Here is a 22,075-nt window from a genome sequence, read left to right as displayed (position 1 = left end):
TCCTTCCCAGATTCTGATCCCATCACCTGCTGTGCCTGCCCACCCTAGTGTGGAGTGTGAGGTTCCTCCAGGCTGTGTACCCCTCCCTTTCCTGCCTGCAGGGTCTCTGTGCCCTCCTGTGACTCCAAATCGGCCTGTTGACCCAACCTTCCGGGGCGCAAATGCCCCTTCCAGCCTTTTGAGTGGGCCGTGCCCACAGCCCCTCACCCCAAGGGAGCTCAGCGGGAGGGAGGAGAAAGGAGGCCACAGAGGGTGCTGGGGGAAGGGCACAGTGCATCCCACTCAGGACAGGGGACAAGCATCCAAGCTCTTGCAGATGGAATCACCGCTGGGGTGTTTGGGGGGTGGGGGTGGGGGATGGCCAGGGCTCTGAAGTCGCCTGGCATCCCAGCGCACACCCCTCAGACTCGCCAGAGACTCGCTGGGGGCCTGGCCACCCCGAACCCCACCTGACCGCAGATCCCCAGGGCCGGGCCTAGGGGAAGCCCCGAGGGCTGGCAGACCAGGAGACACCTGTCCGGAGGGCCACCCACCCCCCAGCAACCGAGCCCTCGGGGCCGCGGGCCCCGCCCCCCCACCGCCCACACGGGGCTCGGGGAGTGGCCCTGAGCTCACCACCGAAGCTTCCTCTGCTCGCCTTTGCTTGCAGACACCATCTTTGATGCTCTTTTTCCACCGTTTCAGTTGTCTTTAATGTTTTCCCTTGGCAGCCGAGCCCGAGGTGAACGGGGCCGGGGCGGCGCCAGCTGTCGGGCTGCTGCTCAGGCTGTGAGACCCACGCACGGGGCCTGGGGCCGCCGCTGTCAGCAGTTTCCTCTCGCGCTTTCCATTCATCACCAACCAACCGCTTCCAGCAAACCCGTGTGGTTGCACGCGGCGGGCGCCCTGGAGACCCCGGGCCCACAACCCAGCCGGCGCTGTCCCCTCCCCGCCCAGATGAGCCTGGAGACCCCAGGCCCACCACCGCCCCCGACCGCCCCTGTCCCCAGGCTGCGCTGAGCAGACACTGGGGGAGCCCTGGGCAAGCGGTTCCGAACGCTGAATGTTAAGCCCCCAACACTGGACGTCTTCAGGAGGCTGGCAGGTGGCACCCTGAAGCTTGGGGGCTGGGGGTGCCAGCCTCCTGCAGCAGCCCCCTCCCCCCACCCAGGGCCAGGGCACTCCAAGGCCTGGGGCAGGACTGGAAGGGGTCTCAGGTAGGCCTACCGGAAATGCCCTTCCCTTCTGGGACTCAGCCTGGGGGCTCAGGCAGACCCTCAGCTGCCCCAGTATGGCCTTGCAGCCCTGGGGGGAGGGGCACATCCTTGGCAGTGGCCCTGCCCCCACCTTCCCCAGCATTGGCAGAGTGTGGTCGGTTCAAGCCTTCAAGAGAAGACAAGGTGGGCATGGGCTTGAGCCCAGCCTTCACTGCAGCCCCAGGGGCCTGAATGCAGACAGTCCAACTGCAAAGGGCAGAATGGATGGGGGAGAGGAGAACGGAGAGTCCAGTATCCCTCACCAGCCTCAGCAGAAGGGGAAAGAAGCCACAACAAATGGCAAATTGCTCAGATGGAGAGACCCCACAGGGGAAGAGGGGCAGCTGGGTGGCCCCCTCCTCCATCTGCCTATGCTTCACTCTTCCCCACCCTCCCACTCCCCACCCCTCCCCCCACCCTCTGTACTTCTTTCTCTTGCCCATCCCCCTTCCCAGTCCCCTACTCTGTCTCCCCCATCTTTCTCTCCCTCAGTCCCCCAGTCTCTCTCGGGCTCCCCTCCTATTTCCACCCACGTGGAGGAAGAGGGGGTGGGGCTAGGGCGTGTCCCTCCGTCCTGACCCGGGACAGTTTCCTTTCTGCTCACAGCTCTGCCAGAGCCGTGGAGGAGGAGACTGGCAAACGAGGCTGGCTGCGCTCTGGGCATGGGGACCCCACGGGCGCCCTGGCCACTCGTCTGGGCCGTGCTACAGCTGGGCTGGTGGCCAGGACGGCTCCTAGGTACGTGGGTCAGGGCTGGGTGGCACGGGATCAGGTCTCAGGGAAAGACCTCTGGCTCTTGGTCCCTGGCAGACAGACAGAGAGGGAGCTGTGCTGGGATCTGGCCTCATAGGCCCAGCACTGCCCCTGGCAGGGTGCTGTGTGGCTTTGGGTGGGTGAAGAGCACCTCTGGGCTCCAGCTTTTTGCCTGCCCACCTCACTTGGCCAGTCCTCACCTATGATCAGGCAGGAACGTCCCAGCTGTTCCTCAGGGTCCCGTGGGACAGGCTTGCCCCTCTGTAGGATAAGGGCTGACTAGAGCTCCAAACCCCAGCCCTATGAGATGCCTCATATTCTCCAGGGATTGGGACCAGCCCCCCAGGGGACTGACAGTCTCTGTGAGGTCCCAGGCAGATGGCCAAAAGACATTTCTCTAATTATATCAGAAGAGTGACCATTCAAGTGGAGACTGTCCACTTCTGCAGCCCACCTGCTGTGGGCCTAGGTCTCTGGATGAGACTCTTGTGTGTATAGGGTCTGCGTATGGCTGCGAGCATCATGGCAGGTTCTGGCAAGGGGGCCTGGCCCTTAACCCCCTTGCACAGTTCATCTACCACTGGGGTCCCCTGGTCGAAGTCCAATGGTTGGGGAGAAGGGCCCAGCTGCCCTTGTCCTCCTCGGCTACTGCACAGATGGCAACATTGAGGAAGGTGGATCCTTGGGATGGGCCCAGGGTCTTTCCTCTGTACCTCATTGGGCTGGGAGGTGGCATGGTCTCCAGAAGGACCACAACAAGGTCCCACTGGGACTGTCCATCCTGGAGTCTTGGTGCTCCTCCCGGACCTGCTGGGCAATGGTGGGGTGCCAGCCGCCCTATGTTTCCTCCCCAGTCCAGCCTGGCTCTCCAGGAAGGCCTGTAGGCCACTCTCAGGATTAGCGGAGAAAACTCAGAGCTGAGGTCAGAGGCCCAAGGGCATGTGGCCAAAGGTTCCCTGTCGGGGGGCCTTGCGGGGGAGCCCAGGCACAGAGGCGGAGGTGTGAGTATCACCCCAGGAGGGGGAACTGAGGCATAAATGGGGGCCCTGACTCGGCCCTGGAGGCCCACAACCCCCTGGGACCCCTTCCCCAAGGGGAAGGTGAGAATGAGATTCTGCAGTTGCTGTCCAGAGTCAAAGGCACCAGCTTGGGGCTCACCCACCTCAGTTTCCCCATCTCAGCCCTGAGCACACCACGTTGCCAACATCATCTGTCAAGTCACTCTCTTCCCCTTCCACCAGACTCAGGCGCTCCTGGCTGCGGGGACATTTGAGTCCGTGCTATCTCTTTGCTTTCCTCATTTATTGCCCTTAGTATTTGGGTCATTCCCATGGATGTCTCCCCACCCCCCCATACTTCCTTACGTACATGTTTTTCTTCGATTTAATGGAATATCCCAAACCCAGTAGCTGGCTGGCCCAGATCCTAGTGAATGAGAGTAAGGAAGAGTACAGGCTTTGGAACAGGACAGGCTTGAGTTCAAAGGAAGGCACGGCTGATGAGACCTTTGGCAAGTCATCTCGTCTCACTGGGCAGCGGTGTCCTTACCTGTGGCTGGGGACACTAGTGTCTGCCTTGCACTGAGAATCCAACCAGGTCAGCTCTGAAAACTGCCTGCATAGCCCATGATCTGTTTTTTGAAGCCAGATTTGTTTTAGTTATTTTTCCAACTTAAAATTTTGAAAAATGTCTGAAACCTACAGAAAAGTCACAAGAACGCAGCAGTGAACACCCGTTACTCCGAGTCTCCGACTGGCCGTATTGGCACCTTTGTGAATGGATTTGCTGGGGCTGCGGGGACTAAAGCCAGCCCCTGGAGGCTTCAGCACCTGGAGGTTGTAGTCTGGCATTTCTGGAGGCGGGAAGTCCGAGACCGGTGTGCGTGGGACCGGTTTCCGCCGGGACCGTGAGGGAGGTTCCCTTCCAGGCTCCCCCGGCGCCTGGTGTTTGCCAGCAACCCTGGGGATCTCAGCCTGTGGACGCAACAGCCCATCTGGCTCCAGCGTCATGTGGCGCTCCCCTCATACGCTGGTGTCCAGATTTTCCCCTTCTTGTAAGGACACCAGCCATGTTGCATTAGGAACCCATGGGTTCCAGCTTATCTTAAGAAATTATGTCTGCAGTAACCCTTTTTGTTTTAGTAGTCTCCGTACCCAACATGGGTCTTGAACTCACGACCCTGAGATGGAGAGTCGCAAGCTCTACCCACCAGCCAGGCGCCCCTACCCTATTTCCAAATAAGGTCACACTGTGCCATGCTGAGGCTCAGGGCTACGCCAGCAGGTGCACTGGGGGGCACGGCTCCACTTCTCTCACAGAGGTCAGACCTCTCTACTAATACTCCAGGGGCTCTCCCCCCCCGGCCCTTCGTTCTCTTGCCCTGATGGGAGCCCAGTCAAGGGCCGCCTACCGCCCTGCATGTCACTGTCCTCCGCTTCTTCTGACTCTGGTCAAACGCCCGTTCTCTCTGTCACCACCCCTGGCATTCTGGTTGGTTTTTTCCTTTCTTTTTTTTTTTTTTTAACTCAGATCTCAATTTTATTTTAGATATGGAAAACTTAGAATTAGGAATATATTTTTTAAAGATTTTATTTATTGGGGCGGCTGGGTGGCTCAATCAGTTGAACATCTGCCTTTGGCTCGAGTCATGCTCTCAGGTCCTGGGATCGAGTCCCACATCGGGCTCCCTGCTCAGCGGGGAGTCTGCTTCTCCCTCTCCCTCTTCCTTTGTGCACGCTCCCTCTCTCTCTCTCTCTCTCAAATAAATAAATAAAATCTTTAACAAAAAATATTTATTTGAGAGAGAGAGACCACAAGCAGGGGGAGCAGCAGAGGGAAAGGGAGAAGCAGACTCCCTGCTGGGCAAGGAGGTTGATATGGGGCTTGATCCCAGGACTCCAGGATCATGACCTTAGCCGAAGGCAGACGCTCAAGCAATTGAGCCACCCAGGCGCCTGAATTAGGAACATTTATATTAGTTGTAGGTGTACAGTGAAATGATTCGCTATTTGTACATATTACAAAATTTAACCAGTTAACACATGTCACCACACAGAGGTCACAAAATCTGTAAGGAGAACTTTCAGTATTCACTCTTCTAGCTACTTTGAAATATGCGAGAAAGGATTATTAGCTACCGTCCCCATGCCTTACATCCCATGCCCGTGACTTACTCATTTTATAACTGCAAGTTTGTGTCTCCTGACCCCTTCATTCCTTCCACTGACACCCTACTCCCGCCTCAGACGGCTACTAATCTGTTCCCTATATCCAGGAGCTAAGTTTTGGTTTAATTTTTTCTTTCTTTCTTTTTTTTTTTTTTTAGTTTCCACGTGTAAATGAGATCACACAGTATTCATCTTTCTCTGACTGACTTATTTCTTTTTTTTCTTTTTTAAGATTTTATTTATTTATTTGACAGGGTCACAAGTAGGCAGAGAGACAGGAGTGGGGGGCGGGGAAGTGGGCTCCCTGCTGAGCAGAGAGCCTGATGCTATGAGGGACTTGATCCCAGGACCCCAAGACCACAATCTGAGCCAATGGCAGAGGCTCCAACACACTGAGCCACCCAGGCGCCCGCAACTGACTTATTTCACTTAGTGTAACGCCCTCCTTGTCCACCCATGTTGTCACAAATGGCAAGATCTCATTCTTATGGCTGAGCGACGTCCCATTGTGTGCGCACACCACACCTTCCTAACCACTCACCTGTGGACGGACACGCGGGCTGCTTCTGTACCGTGGGTCTTGTAGATAATGCCGCAGTGCACGTGGCTTTTTTCTAATTTGTGTTTTTGTTCTCTTTGGGTAAATATTCAGTAGTACAGTGGCTGGATCCTAGGGCAGCTCTGTTAACTTTCTGAGGACCCTCCACGCTGTTCTCCGCGGTGGTTGCATCAGCTCCCATCCCCACTAATAGCGCACGAGGGTGACTTTTTCTAGTTGTTTCGTGTCTTTTTGAGTCTACCCATCCTGACAGGTGTGAAGTGGTATCTCATTGTGGTTTCCATTTGCATTTCCCTGACGATGAGGGATGGTGAGCGTCTTTCCTGGTGTCTGTCAGCCCTCCGGACACCTTTGGAGAAGTGTCTATTCAGGTCCTCTGTGCATTCTTTAATCTGATTATTTGGGGGTTTTTGCTATTGAGTTATGTGAGTTCTTTTCATGTTTTGGATATTAACCCTTCATCAGATAAATGATTTACAAGTATTTCCTCCCATCCTGTAGGTTGCCTTTCCATCGTGTTGATGGTTTTCTTTGCTGTGTGAAGGGTTTGAGTTTGGTGTAGTCCCCAACAAAATCTTGCTTGTTTTCCCTGCCGTGGACCCCCATGTGCCCCTGAGGGGTCCCAGCAGGATGGGTAGGTACGTGTCGCCTTGGTGCATTGGACACGTGTGGGAGCTCAGGGACGTGTTGGTCCTCCGTGCGGCAAGATCAGGGACCCCGCGGCAAGGAGGTGAAAGCACCCTGTCCCCCTCCTGCTGAGTGAGAGACTCACGGGGGTTGTAGGAGCTGACCGTCCACCGGGTGACTTCCAGCACCACAGGCGGGTCTTGCGTAAATCAGCTGCTGGGTACCAGATGAGAAAGTTGTGACCTCCAGGACAGCAGTGGCCGTGTCCCCTGTCATGCAGCCCATCCCTCCACGCTGGGCCCAACCCCGAGATCTCCCCACCTGACCCCGCCTGCGCACACGGCTCCTTGACCCACTCCCCAGACAAAGAAAGGCCCTGGGGCCGCTTACCGACATTTTATTATCAAATATGAAATAAATAGATGACATTCAATGTTTAAAGCCAAACAACACAAGATTCACAGCTGTTCCTACTGTAGCGATAGCTGTACTCAGTCGGGCTCTATTACCAGCGCTCCTCTGGGAAAGTTTGGGTTGACTTAGAGGTGTGTGTACACAGGGTCCCTGTCCCATCTGGCCATCACACCTGCTCCCAGAAAGAAGAGAGCCCAGTGCCCACCGAGCCCCCCTCTCACCCCAGTGAGGTCTCAGCCCCGTGCTCCTGCCGGCCCGCTTCCCCGGGTGTCCCTGAGCCCCCGTTCCAGGGAGCTCATCTTTCTCCATGTGGACAGGCTGCTGAGCACCCAGCCGGGATCCCCCCGTGGGCCTGCACCCCAGCCAAACCATCAGAGCCCTCAACAGCCACGCACCTTGTGACTTTGGGGAGGTGGGTACTCCCTGGTCAGAATGGGCTCTGGGGGCAGCTACAGGGTGAAAGGCTGCCCTTTCCACACTCCCCACAGGGAAGACCACCCCGACCTGTCTCGGGCCGGACCCATGGCTGCTGCTGCATCTAGGCCCTGGCGCTGACCATGCTGTGAGACCCCCAGGGGTGGGGGCACAACAGGCACAGAGATGGGGTGCCCTGAAGAGGGGCCCAAGGAGAAGCAAGGAAGCCATGATGCCCAGAGGGAGTGGGGTCTCAAGGGTCACCAGGAGGGACCTGGGAGTCAGCAGAGCCTGAGCAGGACCAGGAGGCTGTCACGTAGAGACCGAGGCAGAGGCTGGGCTAAGGGCTACCCAGTGTGCCCTCCTCGCCAAGGTCGGGTTCCCCGAGAGGTGGTGCAAAGAGCCAACCAACAGACAAGTGACCCAAATGATCACCAATTTGGGTGAGGAGTGGGGTAGTTGAGGACCTGACCCAGAGTCCACTCAGGAGACCAGGGGGAGGCCTGCCAGGGTGGGGGGGGGGGCTCTGCAGGAGGGGAGGGGATGCCATGCACCTTGCAGAACTCCAAGGGCCACTTCTCGGAGGCCCAGATCCCGGGAGGGCCGGGGTCTGTCTGGAGGCCTCAGTGGGAGGGGGTTCCTGGTGGGCATTTGTCAGGAGGCAGGCTCAGGCACGTCTCTGGTGGGACCAGGGGCGTGTGGGGCTGGACAGGAGACATGCAGAGTTGAGGGTGGGGGAAGGGGGAAGGCCCACGGACCCAGCAGCCCAGGTCAAGGCGGCGATGCCCCGGCCGCCTTCGGCAACCCTACGCCCCGATTGCCTGGTTACTCCCATGATGCTCTCTTTGTAAACGCGTGTGCTTCTCAAATAAACGGATGACAAAGACATGTGTCAGGACCGCCAGGGAGGTCCCACTGTGGTGGGCCGGCTGTGAGTGGGTGGGACACGCAATGACAAATAGGAAAGGGGTTTAGTGTGGTCCCCTGTGGGGGGGTTCCCCTGGGAAAGCCGGGCTGGAGGCCATGGGCAGATACCCGGCCCTACAGGGCAGTGGGCCTCTCGTCTTTGCAGTGTTTGGGGAGCTGAGGGGACGTGTAGGGGAGCCAGGAAATGACTTCACTGGGCCACGTCTTGGGTCTGGGTATTCCCTCCCGGGTGAGGAAGCCAAGGCCTGGAGCAGCATGGCAGTGGCCCGGGAGGAGCCCTGGGCTTCCAGGCAAGGTCCCCTGGCCGCGGTCAGGTCAGCCGGAGGCAGACCCGGAGCTGGGGCCCGACAGAGCAGCTTGAGGCCTGGCGCATCCTCCATCTGCGCCTTAGTCCCCGTGTGTCGATCAGGAATCACAGCACAGCCTCCCTGGTGAGCCAACTACGGAGACTGGAAGGCTTAGCACATATGGGCTTGGCCGTGGCTCCTACCCTGGGACCCTGGGAGCCTCTGACCTGTTCCTGTGTCACCTTGACTCCCTGTGGGGTGCTGCTGTCCTGTGGCCTGGGCCAGATGGGAGGGGCTTCTGCCAAGTGTGTGGGGGGTGAGGGGGGATGGGCACACACACTCACGCAGGCCTGTGTGCCTGTGGTGGTGAGGCAGGCACCGGTGGAAGGAGGCGTGAGCCCCTCCAAGGATGTGGGGGTATCCCCGGGGCCAGGGCCTGGCAATTAGGTGTTCCTGCAAGAGGAGTGTGGGCCAGAGTCCAGGACCATCAGGGACCTCCATTTCTGTCCATATCAGGGGTGATGGCCCAGCTGCTCTGAGCTCCAGTTCCCCAAGTCATGGCAGAAGGCAGAAGGCAGACCCCGTCCCAGCTCTGAGCTTGTCCTGCAATGGGCCGAAGTCTGGACCCTGAGCCTGCCGGATGCTGAGCTTTCCAAGGGAGGCCCCTACCGTCCCGCCCAGCATCCTGGCCCACCCCTGCCCCACTCAGGGCACACAGGACCAGGCTAGCCTGATGAGTCAGGGACCCAGGGTGGTGGAGCTAGGAACATGACGGTTAGGCCTGTGGGGAGGACCTGAAACCCCACTGTTTGGGGGAGAAATGGGAGACCTGGGGGTCAGAGCCAGAACACAGCCTGGGCCTCGGGTCCCAGTACCGTCAGACTCCACCCCAACATGGAGTTGCCTGGTGAGAAGTGAGCACCACATCCCTGGGGGCGTGCAAGAAGTTGCAAGGCTTGGAGGCAGAGGTCCTGCAGCTGGGGGGGTTGGGGGGAAAGAGCTGGGCCGCCGTCCCCACGCCCCTCCCTCACCGGCTTCTGGTTCTCCCCCCACAGACTCCCCCGACAGGCCCTGGAGCCCCCTCACCTTCTCCCCAGCGCAGCTCACAGTGCACGAGGGGGACAACGCCACCTTCACCTGCAGCCTCTCCAGCGTCCCCGAGAGCTTTGTGCTCAACTGGTACCGCATGAGCCCCCGCAACCAGACAGACAAGCTGGTCGCCTTCCAGGAGGACCACGTCCAGCCCGGCCCGGACAGACGTTTCCACATCACGCGGCTGCCCAGTGGCCGGGATTTCCACCTAAGCATCGCAGCTGCCAGGCCCAATGACAGCGGCACCTACCTGTGCGGGGCCATCTACCTGCCCCCCAACACGCAGATCAACGAGAGCCCCCGTGCAGAGCTCACCGTGAAGGGTGCGGCCTCAAGCCCGAGATAGGGGGGTGCAGTGGGCAGGGCCTCCCCAGCTCCACGAGCAGCTCTGTCCACACCCAGGCCCACAGGGACAAATGGCATCAACCATCAACGCTCTGAGATGGGACACACCCCCAGACTCCCTGCCCTTTGCGGGAGGGCACAGCCTGAGGAAGGGCGCAGGTGGCTGGCACCTCTCAGGATGCAGCAAAGCTCAGGCTCAGCGGAGGTGTGGGCAGGGCAGGGGCGGGGGCAAGACTGGCTAGTGCAAGACCAGGGGCCGGCCCCTTGGACATGGAGCACGGAGGGGAGGGCCCTGAATCCCCGCCCTGGCCTCCCTCCTGCGACCCCCTCCCTGAGTCCCTTCCCTGAGCCCCCTTCCTGTGCTCTCCTCCGTGTGTCCCCTTCTTGAGTCCCTCCCTGTGTGCCCCTCTCTCAGTTCCCCTCCCTGAGTCCCCCTCCCTGAGTCCCCTCCCTGAGTCCCCTCCTTGAGTCTCTCCCTGTGTGCCTCTCTCTCAGTTCCCCTCCCTGAGTCCCCTCCCTGAGTCCCCTCCTTGAGTCTCTCCCTGTGTGCCTCTCTCTCAGTTCCCCTCCCTGTGTCCCCCTCCCTGAGTCCCCTCCTTGAGTCCCCATTACTAAGTCCCCTCAGTGAGTCTCTCTCATTTTGCCTCCCCAGAGAGAATCCTGGAGCCCCCCACGGAGAGCCCCAGCCCCCCACCCAGACTCCCTGGCCAGTTACAGGGGTTGGTCATTGGCATCACAGGTGTGCTGGTGGGGGTCCTGCTCCTGCTGCTGCTGACCTGGGTCCTGGTCACTGCCTTCCCCAGGGCCACTCGAGGTAAGACCCCGCCACGCCCCACTGCTATCACTACCCCAGTCTCCTGCAGCTGGGACCCCCCCACACCGACCTCCCCCCAGCCACCACCACCCCTCCCCACCCACAGTGAGCACTTCTCACGGAGGGGCTGGGGCTGAAGTGGGCCTTCCAGGTTCTGGGGTCACCCCTCTCCCATGCACCTGCTCTAAGGAGGGGTCTGAGGGGAGTGGGGTGGAGAGGGTCGTGGCCAAGGTCACACAGAAAGGCAAGCAACAGCCCCCCACAGGCTGAGCCATCTATGCTGGGAACACAGGGCCCCCCCAAACCTCAGGCCACACCACAGCCCACAGGACACTGAAAGGATCTCTCACAGCCACTGGGCTCTCCCTTTGACAACCACAGACACCAGGGTGGTTGCTGTGAGCCCCCAGCCACCCCCACTCTGCACACATCCTGACCTCCTGGTTGTCCTAGATGGCTTGGACTCAGTCACTCTGATGACCGCGTCTGGGGCTGGAAGGAGACACCCAGAGGGGACCCAGCCCGGGGGGTCAGCTCCTCTGAAGGCCCAGTCCTGGTCTCCTGGGCCAGGGGGCACCCCAGGGAACATGTGGCCGAACAGGTGAACAGGTGACCCCATGGGGTCCCAGACAAGCCCCCTGGCAGCCGTGTGGCCTCCGATGGAGAGACGCTGGCCACCGCATTGCTGATCAGGCGTCCGCTATGCGCTGGGGGCTGGTGCCTGCACGTGTCCCCGTGGGGGGTTTGTGGCCAGAGATGGCAGGTTCCTGTGGCAGGAGTATAGGGACTGGAAGCCAGCGGGCCTATGTGGCTGCCACCCAGCACAACTCCCGGTCCACATGGGACCTCTGGCTCTCCACTTGATGAGCAGGGACATGGGGTCCTTGCATGGGGGGTAGGGTTAGCCAGACCATCAGGCAGGGGAGAGGACATTTGGTCACCCTCGTGGGAGCCCCTGGGGAGGAGGGGGCCCTGCTACAAAGTGCCCAGCCCCACCACCTGCTGGAGCGTGGGGTGTCCCGGGCCTCCTCACTCCAGATGCGCTTCTCTGTAGGTACCTGTGCCTGTGGGAGCGAGGACGAGCCCCTGGTGAGTTCCTTCCCTTTGTGGCCCCGGGTGGTGCGGGGTCCGCAGGCTCAGGAGCACCCCTGTCTCCAGCCTTGTCACAGGGTCTGAGCACAGGGACACCAGGCCCTAGCAAGGGTCTGGGAGCCCAGGCCCTGCCCTGGGCACGCGTGCACCTGCCTGTCTGCCACCACAGACCACCAACCCCTCCCCCTTTCTCTCCCCAAAGAAGGAGGGCCCCTGTGCGGCGCCTGTGTTCACCGTAGACTATGGGGAGCTGGACTTCCAGTGGCGAGAGAAGACGCCAGAGCCCCCCGCCCCCTGCACCCCTGAACAGACGGAGTATGCCACAATTGTCTTCCCCAGCATGCCAGGATCCCTGGGCCGCCGGGCCTCAGCCAATAGCCCTCAGGGACCCCAGCCTCTGAGCCCCGAACACGGACCCTGCCCCTGGCCCCTCTGACCAGAGGCTTCCTCGGGCGGCCTGCATCCCTCAGACCCTCCACTGGGAGCCCGGGTGGGAGCCTTCCCTGAAGGAGCGGGCAGTGGGGAGGAGGTGGGGGGTCGCCCCAGGGCTGAGTCCGGTGATGGTGACCAACCCTGCCTGCACCAGCCTTGCTCAGCTCCCCTTATACAACCTGGGGGCGGGAGGTGTCCCTGTCACCCGCTGTGGTCAGGAAAGGAGACTCACCCAGGACTCCAGGCCCAGCTGCCTGAGCCAGTCACTCTCTGGTTCTGCTGCACTAGGCCTCCCACCAGTGCCTCCCCGGGTGGTGGGGCTGGTCTAGTGCTGTGGCCTCCAGAGGGTTGGGCTGCCGGAGTCTCTGTGGCCCCCCACCGTCTCCCAAGGGAGCCTGCTGCCAGGACACGGGAGCACAGGGACCCTGGTTGGAGACCCTGCCTTGGAGTGGCCCGGTGACGTGCCCCCTCATGCACCCGGAGGGGCCCACGCAGTGGGTGGGGACCTTGTGCTCCTCCAGGCCTGGGAGAGAGCTCCTGGCAAGGCAGAGTGGGGGCCCACGGGCCACCCCTGGGTATGGCCCCACCCACCAAGCAGCCCCAAGGTGGGGAGGTAGCAAGGAGAAGAACAGGCAGAACTGGAGTCACCCCCTCAGAGGTCAGTCCTGGGGACTCTCCCCCGGGAGTCGCCCTCCCGTTGGCAACCATGCACGGTGCTATTTAAAGGGGCCTCGCCCAGCAGGCAGGTCTGCTGTGGGGCAGGCCAGTCCGTGGCTGCCTGGGTGTCAGGGACTCGGGAGCACATGTCCTGTCTTGCGTTCCACAAACACTTGAGAGCCCCTCACCCTATTCTATTATATTATAATTAAATAATGACAAAAGCTCTAAGAAAATCCCAAGTTCTCTCTTGCTTTTGTGGTGGGAGGGGAGGGGGGTGAGTTTCTGCCCAAAGATGGAGGACCCAGCCAGCCCTCCCCAGGCCCTCATCCTCACTGTCCCAGAGACCCCCCCCCAAGGCCTCTCATCTCTGCTCCCCCCACGTGCATGCCCCACAGCCTCTGCGGGGTGAGATCCCTACAGTTCAGGGTGCCATGGGGCATCACCCCCCAGGAAGCCTGTCCCCAGATTGCCTCAGCCGGCATGGCTTCCCCTGACCTGAGAGTCCCTCCCAGGCAGCACCAGGGCCCTGGGCAGTGGGCATGCAGGTGGGCTGCACAGGTGGAGAAAGGGTGCGGCATCGGTGGAGAAAGAGCCCTTCCCACTCTCAAAGGAGCGTCTGTCCATCCTCCGGAAGAAGATAGAGCCCGCTGTGAGGGGACCTCAGTTCTCGTCCCAACCTCGCTCCTCCCAGTGTGCCCTGTCCAAACCCTCAGGGGCCGTGCACAAAGGTCCCCCCAGGTCCTCTGCGCGCACACCCTGGCTTGCCGCACAGGGGTCTTTTCCTACTGCGCCGGGGTCCTGGCCAGTGCGGCGCGGGACATAGATGCACCTTGCCCGGGACAAGGCAAGGAGGCCGCCTTGCTCTGAGGATACCAGGCGGAGTCACACATGGAGGGACACTGCTGGGGAGTCTATGGGCTGTGCAGGCTTGAGAGTCTGAAGAAACCAGTAGCTTCCATGGAAAGACAAGGACAGTAGTGAGAAAATGTCACACATCTAAAACTAACACCCAGAAACACATGGCTTTCATATTTTCAAACAATAAGCAGTCAGAAGAAAAAGTGGCCGAGATCTTCTACCGACAACAGCAACAGAGATCAAATGCCTGAGGCATTGGTTTTATGAGAAATGTGCGACCCCACAGGACAGCTTGGGCGCGAGGGCGGAACACCCCTGTGGCAGGAACACTTGGCGCCATCCAGAGGCCAGTTCTCCCCACGTTAACCTGTAGCTGTAACACGGTCCCAATAGCAGCCCACATCTCTGCAACTGAGAAGTTCGTATGGAGAAACGAACAAGCAGGCAAGAGCCAAGGAAACCGAGAAAAGAAAGTGAAAGACAGCAGCTTTATCAGATCTGCAACTAGCGACGGACGGTGGCACACACACCAGAGGACGGCCGGTAGGGGACAAAGACAGAGGCAGTAGTAAGTGGTGTTTATAGCACGAAGAAAAAGTATCAGGCAAACTCCCTCCCCCTGCCATGCACTTGCACACATCCCAAATGTAAGTGTAAAACAGAAACCCTGAGACTGGAATAGGGGTGAGTTCCTCACGCTGGAGCAGAAGACCTCCCTGACGCTGGCTAGAATTCACAGAAGATGGAAACATTCCATTCTACAAACTGGGGAAACGTTTTAATGTAACAAAGAGAAGTGTCAAAGCAAACTAAGGGAAAGTATTGATAATATTACGCAAAAGGTTAATACTCCAATTAGATAAAGATCTTCTAAAACACGGAAAGGGCGAGGTCAAAGGGACAGTGGGAAAGTGAAGAGAAGCTATGATGAGGCATTTCCCAGCTCTGCACACGTGCGTGTACACACATGCACGTGCACATGCATGCAGATGCACAGGTACACATACACGTGCATGAGCACACATGCGTGCACACATGTACGACACAACCATACACATGGGCAGGCACTTGTGCATATACACACATGTACGCAAACATGTGTGTACTCAGATGCACACATACCACACAAACCATAAACACTATACATACGTGCGCTCCAGGTATGTATGTACACATCCCTTCAGCAACAAAACCTGTTCCATTCACTCATAAGGAAAATGCAGATTACAGGGAGCCTGTCCGCAGGCAACACTGAACCATCCTCCACATCACCGGCGAGGATTCAGGGACGAAGGCCCCTGGAGCACCGGAGTGTGGCGGGCGGGATGGCCACACTGGAGAAGTGACACTAGCCAAGCGTTAGCCAAGCATTTGCCATTTGACCCACGAATCCCGCCTGTGAAATGCCCCCCAGGGGTGAGCCAGGTGCCCAGGAGACCCCAGGGCAGGTGGCCGGAGCAGGAGGGCCCGACACAGGCTCTGAGTGAAGAGGGTCCCTGAGACCTCAGCCCATGCTGGTCAGTGTGGGGCATGGGCAACTCGCTGTCCTTGAAAGGAACCGAGTTGGCGTCCCATCAAAAGACCAGGGAGCACTTTGAGCATAAAAAAATACCAAAATTGGGGCGCCTGGGTGGCTCAGTGGATTAAGCCGCTGCCTTCGGCTCAGGTCATGATCTCAGGGTCCTGGGATCGAGCCCCGCATCGGGCTCTCTGCTCCACGGGGAGCCTGCTTCCTCCTCTCTCTCTGCGTGCCTCTCTGCCTACTTGTGATCTCTCTCTCTGTCAAATAAATAAAAAAAAAAAATACCAAAATTAAAAGTAAAAATCGAATTAACACATTTTGAATATGTTTTTAAACAAATGAGTTCATTATCTAAAAAAAAAAAAAAAAAAAAAAAAGACAAAACACACACAGCAGAGAGGGCAGGAAGCGGTGGCCTCACCAAGCCACCGGCCGGGCCACCCACTGGCAGCAGCGAGGCTCCGATGAGAAGCCAGCGAGCCAGGCACAGTCAGCACTTTGCTGCTCACCTTCCCGGAACGCAGCCTCTGCAGCCCGCCTCCACTCACTTTTTCCATCCCCTGCTCTGCCCCAGCCCCATGTGTCAACGGCCCAGGCTGGGGCATCTCGCCCACCCCCACCCACGCCCGCCCAGCAGGTCCCTCCCTGCCAGCCCCACGCATCTCATGGGCGGTGGTGGCAGGAACACGGGGGGTGAGCCTGGGCTTTTCAAATGAGGCCCGAGGCAGGGACCCACAGCATAAGGCATGTGGCCGCCCCCACAGCCAGGGCCCACCTGAGCCCCGAACTTGGAGCCCCTCTGCCCAGGAGGATGACCCCTCCCATGACCTGGGCTACCCTTTCCTGGTCTACAGAGCTGGAGCCAAGAGCTGGCCACCTTCAGTGAAGAATCCAAGGTCACGCTGGACACACAATTTCCCCTGGGGTCACGTCCCCTGTTAATGGGGTACAATGTTGTAACTGATGATTCCAACGGCGATACAGAATTATCAACCGAAGTCATGGCTCACTCAGGGCTCCATCTCGGTGTCGCACACTCTGAGGTTTGGACAAATGCATAGTGACACGTCCCCACCATGAGAGCATCGCATAACGTCATCCCACAGCCCTACAAGTCCTCTACACCCAAACTGTTCATCCCTCCTCCCCACAAACTCTGGCAACCACCCATCTCTTGTCATATGGGGTCACAGGGCATGTAGCCTTCCACTCAGTGGTACACAGTTCAGGGTTCTCCATGTCTTCTCTGTCTGGATGGACCACAGCTTGTCCGCTCATCTGCCAAAAGACATCCAGATTTCTTGCAAGGTCCGGCAATGACGAATGAAGTCACAATGCACACCCACGTGCAGGTTTCTGTGTGGACATGAGTTTCCAGCTCATCTGGATAAGCACCAATGACTACAACTGCCGCATCCTATGATAAGAGGTGGTTGTTGGTAAGAAACTGCCAAACTATTTGGCGGGACTCTGCCGGCGCTAGAGACAGTCCTGCCATCCCCACCCTTGCCAGCAGGTGGTGCTGGCGGCACTCCAGATCCTGCCCATCGGGCTAAGCGAGCAGCAGGACCTTCCCTTGACACAGGATATGGAGCATTTTTCCATACTCTCAGTTGCCAAAATATACAAACAACTCTTAAACTCAACAGTGAGAAAACAAACAGCCCAACTTAAAATGAGGCAAAGCTCTAAACAGACACTCACCAAAAAGATCGACAGATGGTGCCACCACTTTGGAAGACTGGCGCGACAGCTTCCCACACGGGAAACTACCCAGTAAACCAGCACGGATGGTCCTGAAACTCCCTGAGACTCAGAATTCACGGGGAAGCTGGGCCACCCGAAGCTCTCCTCTCCTAGTGTGCAGTCGTTCAGTGAGGGATTCGGGGCCTTTAATAGGGTTTTTCCGATTTTCTCTTTCTTCTTTAATAAGTTGTATTTTTCCAGGAATTGTGCATTTTGTCTAAATTTTTAAGTGTATTGGCGTAAAAAGACTCCTAATATCTTCTTGAAATCTTTGAACATCTGGAGGAGCCCCGCGAACCCTCTCCCATTCCTGATGCGGCTTATTCACGGTTCTCTCATTTTTCTATCACCAGTCTCAACAAGATTATCAGCTTTATCAGTTTTCTAAAAACCTGGCTTTGGCTCTCTTTATTCCCTCTACCGTATGATTTTTCCTATCCCTCTAGGTTTGCTCATGATTGTTCTCTTCCTTGTCCTCCCCCTTGGATTCAGTTTCCTGCCCCCACTACGGTGGGGTGGCGGCGGCCCCTGTTTCAGCCCCTCTCGCACAGTGTGTGCAGTGTTCACGTAATTAATTTCAGACTCTTTCCTCACTTTCACCAGACCTGCTTCTTTGGACCAGGAGCAATTCAGAATCGTGTTTCTCAATTTTCAGAAATCTTCACAAGGAAGATTTTAAATTTGCATTCGTGTTTATTTCTAGCTCAATTTCACTGTAAATTGTCAATCCTTCAAAGTCTTGTAGAGACTTGAATTCATGATCCAGCATGATGTCAGTTTTTACACCTGGGTGTATTTGAGCAGGTGTAAATAGGTGTATTTGAACACGGTTATCTCCTGCTGGGTTCTCTGTGTGTCCACTTAGTAAGGTCTGCCCAGCAGCCTGACCATATCTTCTGTATCCTCACTGATTTTGTCCATTTGCTCTATCGGTTACTGGGACATGTGTCTAAAATTTTCCACTACAACTATGGCTCTATTTTCTCCTCTAGCTCTGTCTGCTTTTGCATCATATTTCAAAGCACAGTGTTAGGGACATACAAATGGGTCTGGCCAGAGGGCCCATCAGGAAGGCCGGCAGCGCTCCCGAGGCTTACCCCCGTGGCTGTGAGGTTTGGGGCCCGCTGGCACATTCTGCAGGACCTCAGCGAGGGAGAACATGCAGAAGGAGATCTCCTCGTAGGAGACCCTGGCCCCACTCTCATACAGACAAGCAAAGGTCAGGGCTCCCTTGAGGGTGGGACCGATGGAGGCCAGGTCAGAGTAGCCACTGGGGCCCTCGTAGATCACCCAGGGCTCCGTCCAGCTGTGGGGGTCCAGGGGGGACCGGCTCAAATGGATTCCCATGTGGAGCCGCGCCCTGCGTCCCACCGGGTGGAAATACAGGAGCCAGGTGGGGCTCTGAGACAGGGTAGCAGGGAGCCAAGGGAGTCTTGGGGCCCAGGCGCCCCTGGTCCCACTGAGCCCAGGCCCCAGGCCAGGCTCCTGAGGGCTGGACTTACATCCCTCCATCCCGCTGAGCCCTTGGTCCCCTTGGGTGTCTGTAATACCCTCCTCTGAGGGTTGCCGGACTCCGGGACAGAGGTGTGGGGACTGGGGGTGGTTCCTGGCACCTGCCGACCATCTCTCAACCCTTAGAGAGCGGAGCGGGCCAGGGAAGCCCAGGATGCTGCCTTGGCAGCCCCAGGCAGTCTCAGCCAGTGCCGGCACAAGCTCCCCAGGCAGGAAGGAGGCACCCTCATCTGTACTGAGTGCCTGCACACGGCTGCCCAGGGGACTCCGGGCGTTGCAGTAAAGGAGGCCGCCCGCCTGCCCACCGTCCAGCGCAGCCAGCTGGCACTCGCCCGAGCGAAGGTTGGGCACAAGGCCTCCACGATGCCAGGTGCGACCGTGGTCGTCGCTGTAGAAGGTGAAGGCATGGGGGCTGGTCCTGCAGATCCTGCCGAAGCATTCCCTCCGGTCCACGCGGTAAGTGTAGGCCGGCACCAGGAGGCGGCCGGAGCGCAGCTGGATGCCGTGGCCCGGGCCGACGGCAAATGTGGCCCAGTCTGTGGAGGAGAGGGGCTGCCGGCCATCCCAGCCAGGAGATGGCCATGGCCGCAGCCTGGCACGGCCACCCACCCCAGGGAGCTGGGAAGGATCCGCAGCCAGTGCCTCAGATTAAGGGACGGCTCATGAGGAAGCCCCCAGTGACCATGCCCCCGCCCTCTACTCCTGCTGGCTGCTCTAGATCGCTGGGAGCCAGACAAGCCTCTCTCCAGCATCAGCAGGAACCAGGAGCCAGGAGCCCAGGCAGGCTACTTGGCTAAGTTCTCAGCTTGTGAGCAGATAGCCAGTCCCAGAGTGTGGATGGACAGCCACCAACAGTGCTGTCCAGAGAGAGGGGCAGCCAAGGGCAGGGGTTATGCAGACCTTAAAGGTGGGGTCGAGCCCTGAGCCTGAATCCCATGGAATAGGTACCGTGGGAGCAGATCGCTCTCTAGACCAGCTCTGTGTGTCCTGTCCAAGCCTCAGAGCCCGCCACACCTCTCACCTTCGATCCCACCTACAAGGGTCAGGGTGACCCCTAGGTCAGTTTGGGGTGACCTCAGAGGGCAGTTGGTGGTCAGGCCTTTAAGGAAGGGGCAGAAGGAATGGAGGAAAAGCTTTAGGGTCAGGCCACCTGCACAGATCTGGACCCTAGGCTGGACACCCCCGGGTTAGAAGGCAGAGAGCAAGCGGTAAAGGAGGCAAGGCAGCAGTGGAGTTGGGAGGAGGGAGGGACCTCAGCGCTCAGACAGAGACAGTCTCAGTTAGATGAGCCTGCTCTCCAGGCCCAGGAGGGTGACCAGCACCCATCTCCAGGATTGAGGGGCTCAGGGGAGGGGGTGGCAGCCCCAGGAAACGGTGGGAGTGGTCCTTAGGCTGGGAGCCATTGTAGGTAGTCCCCTGACCTGTAGCTGGACCCTCTCCCCGCCCCCCATCGTGTGGACCCCCAACCCAGTGTGGACACGCCCAGACCGCTGTGCAGACACCTCCCCATGAGACCCCACCCACCACTCTGTGGGCCCCCTCCCAGGGCTGACAAGCCCAGGTGCAGGCTACGCCCCTCCCCCGTGCATCCCATCCTGCTCCCCACCACCCCATGAACATCATAGCCTCCTACCCACACCCCACCTACCCTGCTCTGCACCGCCCACCGCCTCCTCGGTGAGGTCCCTGGCCGTGCCCCAGCTGCGCCCTGCATCCCGGCTGGTCACACAGCAGAGGCGAGCGGCGTTCCTGCCAGTGGCGATCTGCGTGGCCTCGGGCGTGTGGCCCCGCACCGCGATGAAGAAGAGGAAGATGGTAGCCGTGTGGGCATCATGCACCGGGCAGGGGTTCATGGACCGGTGCTCCTCCAAGGCCGCCGTCGCCAGCACGCGCACAGCGCCCCACTGCCCGGCGGAGGGAGGGAAGAAGGGAGGGCAGGCGGCCTCAGTTTACCTGTGCCCCGGGCAGTACCCTGCCCGAGTCCTGCCCGCCATAGGTGCCCGCCACTCACCCGCACGGAGCCCCCGGCCAGCGTGCCGCTCCTCTGCACCAGGCGGTGGGCATGGGCATCATCAGGGCTGAGCCGCTGCTCCGCAAAGGCTAGCAGGGTGGGCACAGGGGGCACAGACAGCAGCGCGGGCACGCGGTACGTCAGACCACTCCTCTCGCGCTGGAAGAGCACAGTCCGCTCGGGGACACGTGGGGCCCCCATGTTCTATGGGGCACGAGCCGGGGTTCAGTTTCCCCAAATAGGGGTCCCACGACCACAGGCGGCGGGGGAGACACAAACAGACACACTAGATACACAGAAAATGAAACAAGGAGAGACTCAGGCACTGAACAGAGGCACACACAGATGCACGCGCATTCACCACACACGGCCCTGGGAGACAGAAAGACGCTTGAATTCCACACACTCAGACACAGACTTCTTGGAGAAGCGGCCCAGCTGCTGCCCCCACCCTTCTCAGACCTGGGGGGCTCTGGGATTCTCGAGAGTGGCCAGGATGAATGGGGGCGGGGCGGGAGGAGTGGCCTACTGAAGGCTGTGGGGGGTGCCGGTGGGTGTCCTGCTGAGAAGGGGCCTGAAGTCCAAGTCCGAGCAGGACATCTGCAGGTGCAGGGGACCAGCCACCCTGCTCCTTGGGCTCCTGAGCCAAGCTGGGAGTCATGGGAGGTCCAGCAGAGCAACCCCACCCGCAGGGTGCCCCAAATGGCTCCCACATGTGCCTCAAGGGAGTTAGAGGCCGTGCAGCCTGGAGGAGCAGTGAGCAGGATCCTGAGGAGGCCAAAGAGGTCACCCCCTGCTGTCCTACCCCACCCCCTCCTGGCAGAAAGGGGGCCCAGCCAGCTCCGGCCTGCACTGGGGGTACCCTTGGAAAGAAGCTGCTCCCCACAGTGACAGGAGGAAGATCCACACCCGCAGTGTCTGAGGCCCGACAAGCGGCTGCTCACAGAGGTGGGAAGCCAGGCTGGGGAGGGTGTGCCGAGCCTGGGGCCTTCCTGGAGCAAAGGAAAAAAAAGGGGAGGGGAGAAGGGGAGAGAGGAGGCCACATTCCAGGGACCAGGCAGACCCTGGCTGGAAGGACCCCGGGAGGGACTCAGCAAGGACAAAGAGGGCTGTTCCCGATGCAGTCCTGTTCCCAACTGCTCCTGCCCTTGCGACTGGCGCCCTGCACCGCCCAGCTCCCTGACATTGGCTGGTCACCTGGCCCACCTTACCACAAGTTGGGGCTCCTGTAGGAGTGCGGGGGAATGACCAAGGGCAGCCTTTCTGCAGGTAGCCTCCCTCCCAGGAGTGTGCTCCCAAGGGAGGCCACGAGGGGGTATATCTGGGGTGCACCAGGGGTCTGCCGATCTCCCAGAGGGAGGTCTCTTTCTCTGATTGGCTCAAAGGCAACCGTGGGCTGACCCGGCCCCCCACAGGACGCGAGTGAGGGAACACCGTCAGGGTCTGGGGCCAGCCAGCAGGCAGAGCCGGGCTTGGAGCAGCCAGAGCCCGCGGCCAGACACTGGTCAGCGCTCTGCGCCAAGGGGAGGAGAGAGTGGGAGGAGGGGGAGAGCACGACGCCCCATATCCCACTTGGTAGCACCGCTCTCAGAGGGTCAAGCCACTGCA

At 59.3% G+C, this 22,075-nt stretch overlaps 2 protein-coding genes across 8 annotated transcripts; one reads left to right on the top strand and one right to left on the bottom strand.

Moving 5' to 3' along the window:
- The first annotated feature begins 1,851 nt into the window (after positions 1–1,851).
- Positions 1,852–13,034, top strand: PDCD1 (programmed cell death 1). Of its 3 annotated transcripts, none has more exons than XM_046019304.1 (5): positions 1,852–1,973; positions 9,439–9,798; positions 10,473–10,634; positions 11,689–11,723; positions 11,932–13,034. In XM_046019304.1, the coding sequence occupies exons 1-5, from the start codon at positions 1,898–1,900 to the stop codon at positions 12,160–12,162; spliced, it is 864 nt and encodes a 287-aa protein (XP_045875260.1). In that variant the 5' UTR covers positions 1,852–1,897; the 3' UTR covers positions 12,163–13,034. The 3 variants fall into 3 exon arrangements, with proteins under 3 accessions (XP_045875260.1, XP_045875258.1, XP_045875261.1); XM_046019302.1 differs by having other exon boundaries at positions 11,929–13,034; XM_046019305.1 differs by lacking the exon at positions 11,689–11,723 and having other exon boundaries at positions 11,929–12,172.
- A 2,810-nt stretch (positions 13,035–15,844) lies between these two features.
- Positions 15,845–21,747, bottom strand: NEU4 (neuraminidase 4). Of its 5 annotated transcripts, none has more exons than XR_006820223.1 (6): positions 21,679–21,735; positions 20,468–21,459; positions 20,105–20,360; positions 19,478–19,555; positions 16,903–18,992; positions 15,845–16,615 (listed from the first exon to the last, which is right to left on the bottom strand). XR_006820223.1 is itself a non-coding variant. In XM_046018159.1 (6 exons), exons 3-6 carry the CDS (start codon positions 20,666–20,668, stop codon positions 18,010–18,012), a joined length of 1,518 nt encoding a protein of 505 aa, XP_045874115.1. In that variant the 5' UTR covers positions 20,669–20,753; positions 21,377–21,459; positions 21,679–21,735; the 3' UTR covers positions 15,845–18,009. The 5 variants fall into 5 exon arrangements, 4 of the variants coding, with proteins under 4 accessions (XP_045874115.1, XP_045874117.1, XP_045874114.1 ...); XM_046018159.1 differs by having other exon boundaries at positions 15,845–18,992; positions 20,468–20,753; positions 21,377–21,459; XM_046018161.1 differs by having other exon boundaries at positions 15,845–18,992; positions 20,468–20,556; positions 21,377–21,459.
- Positions 21,748–22,075: the final 328 nt, after the last annotated feature.

Source organism: Meles meles, chromosome 9 (assembly GCF_922984935.1).
Source record: "Meles meles chromosome 9, mMelMel3.1 paternal haplotype, whole genome shotgun sequence".
In the NCBI taxonomy this organism is placed as follows: Eukaryota; Metazoa; Chordata; class Mammalia; order Carnivora; family Mustelidae; genus Meles; species Meles meles.
The sequence above is the reverse complement of the archived record's forward strand: the minus strand, read 5'-3'. Positions and strand labels throughout refer to the sequence as shown.